The sequence below is a fragment of the Trypanosoma conorhini genome (assembly GCF_003719485.1).
Source record: "Trypanosoma conorhini strain 025E chromosome Unknown Tco_14.4_contig_00916, whole genome shotgun sequence".
NCBI lineage: Eukaryota > Euglenozoa > Kinetoplastea > Trypanosomatida > Trypanosomatidae > Trypanosoma > Trypanosoma conorhini.
In genome coordinates, this window is record NW_021705004.1 from 1 (window position 1) to 4,009 (window position 4,009).

At 50.0% G+C, this 4,009-nt stretch overlaps 1 protein-coding gene across 1 annotated transcript, besides 10 other annotated features; it reads left to right on the forward strand.

Annotated features, from left to right (window-relative positions):
- The first annotated feature begins 29 nt into the window (after positions 1 to 29).
- Positions 30 to 62: a microsatellite.
- Positions 63 to 170: 108 nt separating this feature from the next.
- Positions 171 to 212: a microsatellite.
- Positions 213 to 248: a microsatellite.
- Positions 249 to 1,093: 845 nt separating this feature from the next.
- Positions 1,094 to 1,121: a microsatellite.
- Positions 1,122 to 1,288: 167 nt separating this feature from the next.
- Positions 1,289 to 1,324: a microsatellite.
- Positions 1,325 to 1,548: 224 nt separating this feature from the next.
- Tco025E_08926 (uncharacterized protein) lies at positions 1,549 to 2,871 on the forward strand (the record flags this gene model as incomplete). The annotated part of the gene is made up of 1 exon (XM_029375757.1): positions 1,549 to 2,871. The coding sequence occupies one exon, from the start codon at positions 1,549 to 1,551 to the stop codon at positions 2,869 to 2,871; it is 1,323 nt and encodes a 440-aa protein (XP_029224145.1).
- Positions 2,872 to 2,915: 44 nt separating this feature from the next.
- Positions 2,916 to 2,966: a microsatellite.
- Positions 2,967 to 3,187: 221 nt separating this feature from the next.
- Positions 3,188 to 3,223: a microsatellite.
- Positions 3,224 to 3,326: 103 nt separating this feature from the next.
- Positions 3,327 to 3,359: a microsatellite.
- A 98-nt stretch (positions 3,360 to 3,457) lies between these two features.
- Positions 3,458 to 3,519: a microsatellite.
- A 50-nt stretch (positions 3,520 to 3,569) lies between these two features.
- Positions 3,570 to 3,594: a microsatellite.
- Positions 3,595 to 4,009: the final 415 nt, after the last annotated feature.

Genomic DNA, 4,009 nt, shown 5'->3' on the forward strand with positions numbered 1-4,009 from the left:
TGGGTTTGTCACTTGCTCTCCACATGCTTCTCCATCTTTCCCTCCCTCCCTCCCTCCCTCCCATCAGCGGAGAGCAGAGACTTCACCCAAGGGTTTGTTTTTGTCCATACTGCCGCTGCTGTCGTCGCTCCGAAGAATTAGTGCAACTTCTTTTTTGCCTCTCTCGTTTCTTTATTTTTATTTATTGTTGTTTTATTTTTATTTTGACTGTCTTGTTTTTTTTTGTTTGTTTGTTTGTTTGTTTGTTTTTTTTCCTCTTCTTGGCGAGCGTCTGGCAGTGGCGGAAAACGGAGGGAGGGAACATGTGGCGAGAAGAGAGGAGCAGCAATACTTAATTCACTTAATCCTCAGGACTGTTTTTTTTTGTTGTTGTTTTTATTTTGAGGGGGTCCTGCGGTAGGGGAACTGTCTGGCGTGGCGTGCCTCTGCAAAAATACCCCATTGCCACTTTTTTCGCTCTGATGCCTCATTACGTGTAGTTCCTCGCAAGGCGCATTTTCTTGGAAGGTCAAGCCCGTTTGCGTGTGGGGCACAATGCATCGCACGCTGCCCGCGGCATCCCCCACACTTTCCGGGGTGGAGTGGGCCGCCGCCGCCGCCGGGACTTCAAAGCGGCTGAAGTGATCTGAAGGCGTCTTCAATTGGCGTTCGACCATCGACTGGCCCGCGCCTGGGCGATCACGCTGACGGCACCCACCCCGTCGTGGATGGCGCACGCGTTACACAGCCGGGCCGAGGACACAGTAATGAATTGGGCCTCTCTCTAACGAGGCGGCAGCCTTTGAAGAGAGGGTGTCGGCGGTGCACCACCCGTGGGGAGATGCCCCGGGCCCCGTTGACGGATGAAACGTACGGGCACAGACCATAGGTGTTGACACACGGGTGAGTGAGCAAAACAAATGGAAGCAGTTTTGGAAGTCTTTAAGAAACAAGGGCTCTTGGGTGGGGGAAAAACAGAGCAAAAAGGTCCATGAGAGGGCACCTCGAAACAGAGTATATACGCCCAACCCACACGAATGAGGGAAGTAAGAAGGATGCCATTTGGTTGGACGGGGTTACGGCTAGTACGATGGGAACAACCAATCTCGGACCCATATACATATTATATATATATATGATATTCTGCTGTGAAAAGAGAAAAGGAGTGGTAAAAGTTAAATGGAGGGATAGGTTAAACTTGAATGTATGATTTTGTGGGTGTCGGACCTCCCCTCTTTCGCTTATTGTCCATTGTATATTGATATGAGTCTGCATTGCTTTCAAGCTTAGCCTGTGGTCTCGCATTCCGTGTTTGTTTGTTTGTTTTTTTTGCTTGGTTGTTTGTCTCTCTTTGCCCTGGCGCTCTTCTTCTACACCTGTGTTTTTTTCCCCCCTCCATCGTGTGTGCTAGGAAAAAGAGGAACGCGACGTGCACAAAAGGACCACTCTTAATTCTGCTTGGGCATCCACTGCAGTGCAAAGTGAAAAAGAGTATATATATCTACCTGTACAGCGTCTGTGAAACATTTATCACTCTGCATTGAGAAAAGAGTTACCAGGCCGTTAAACATGCAGTTTTTGGCTCCCTTAATTGAAGCCAAGGATGGCCACACCTACAATGCGGAGGGGACGCTTTGCATGGTGGTGGTTGACCCTGCTACCCGAAAGCTTTTGATCCCCTGCAACTGCATATACCCCACCCGGGCGCAGCAGCGTGCCACAATTCCAAGCCTGTGCCAGTTGTTCCTTCAAGGTCGGTGTCGTCAAGGCCCGCAGTGCCACCAGGTTCACGCGAGCGTGGATGCGGTTGTGGCACTGCGAAGTCAAGTGGGAAGTCTTCCGTGGTGTTGCTCATTCCACGGTGACGAGGACATTGCTGGTGTGCTGAATGAGGGCTCATGGCTAGCGAATGTGGTGGTGCACATTCCCGAAAGTACATATGAAGGCGGCTACGTTCCGTTGAGCCGCATTGGTTACACTGTGCCCATTTCCAAGATGCTAAATGAGCTGAGTCCCGACAGTGTTCGTGCGCTTGATTCTTACAGACAGGCCCTACAGGAAGGCTGTGCACCACTGGAAGGGCCCCCACTCGTTGTTCTTGAGGCAGGAGACATACCCATTTGTCGCCTTCATGTCAAGGAGCGCTGCCGCTTCGCGGAGGAGTGCAGTTTTCTGCATGTGTGCAAGGAGGTTGCGGCACGGGACCCACAACTCCCACTTGGCCGCCGATCACGCCTGAAGGCTGCACAAAAGGAATCTGCGTACAAAGTGTCTGAGCCGCTTGGCCAACACATGTCACACACGGTGTCCTTGTCACCTTCCACGGGGTTTGCTGAGGCGTCGCGTGCATGTCCGTCGTCTGTGCGAGGATTTCCACTGGTTCAAAGAGGTGTTGCAAGTGGACATAGTTCACTGGCAAACTCATTGTGCCCGAATGGTGAGAATGCTGCGTGGATGAAGCCTTTGCGTGATTCAAGTTCGTTTGGCCAGAGCTGTGAGGCGTCAACAAAGGAAACTCCTACCATGTCAGCCACAGTATCCACACGGTGTTCCTTGGGCTACAGTGATATTCGCCAGCAGAAGCACAGGTTGGACGTCCTACGGAAGTCTTCACGTGTTCTTGTCTCGTGCGATGGCCTCTGCTACTCTGAGGGAACTTCAGGAAGCGCGATAGAGTCTACACCCGAGTTGCGAAGTGGAAACCTCGCTGAGGACTGCCGGAGGTCGCCCTTCTTTACGCGAGGGACGATGTCCGATTCCATGGCCGCATCCAGCCGAGACGAGGGGGCCAGTACCTCTTCCATGAGTCTGTCGACAAGCTACCGCCACTGCAGTGGAGCCAAGTGGAGGCACGACCCATATAGCCTTTCGCGGGCCCGGATGGGGGGCTGAAGAGAAAGGTGTAACTATTTTTCCAATTGCTCTGTTACCCTTAATTTTTTTTCCTATTTTTTTTGTTTTTTTTTTTTCTTTTTTCATTTATTTTTCATGGATTTTTCCGTTGATGTTTGCTTATCAAGAAGGGCGTTTGTGCTTCACGCCGTCTTCTGCTTGTCTGGCGTTCGGAGTGAAGGCGTGGTGAGGGGCGGCATCCATCCAGGGGGCGGGGGGACTGAAGGCAAAGGGGGAGAACAAGGAAGGACCACAAGCCACACATGCGGGAAAAAAAGAGGCTGACGGACTTGTGCCCTCGCTTTGTACATCGTCTTTGCTGTTGTTGTTGTTTTTGTTTTTGTTGTTGTTGCTTTCACTTCTGTGCCACTGCATCCGGTTGGTGCAATGAGGCACTCGTTCTGGTAGGAAACCCCCTTTTTCCCCTTCTCCCCCCACTCCCCCGCTTTTCTGCGCACACACACAAAAAAAAACAAACACACACACACGATGGGCCTCCTCTTTTACCATTGCTTTCAGACGTTTTGCCGTATATCTATATACACACCAGTCTGTTTTGTCTTCCTCTTTTTTTTTTTCCTTCTTCATCTATATATAATATTATTCTATATTTGTATATGTATATATATATATATATAACTGTATATACGCTACATCACTTTTTCTCCTTCCCACGCACCATATATAAATATTATATGTGTATGTATGTATGTATGTATGTATACGTATATGTTGTCTTTTGCTATTATTGATTCTTAAGTACCATTTCTTTCTTTTATTGTCTTTCATTTGCCCCTTTGCGTCGTCCATCGCTTTCTTCTTGGTTCCTGCTTGCGCCTCGCTAATTGCGTCTGCAGTGCGATCGAGGCGGTAGCCGGGGGCTGTGAAGGTTGTGGGGCGTGTGCGCGTGCGCCTGCGTGGGCGGAGAGCAGCATGGAGACAAAATACCCGAATGGGGGATAAAACGATGACATGTGCGGGGCAGATGAATTCAGGGGAGAAGAAGAAAAGAGACCGGTATGAGCGGTCGACGCCGCACACGCGCACGCAAACGCGCGACGTAAAAAAAAAAGAGCCAAAAAAAAGAGCCAAAAAAAAAGAAATGGAGAAAAATTGGGGCCTTCTGCCGCCAAAGAGT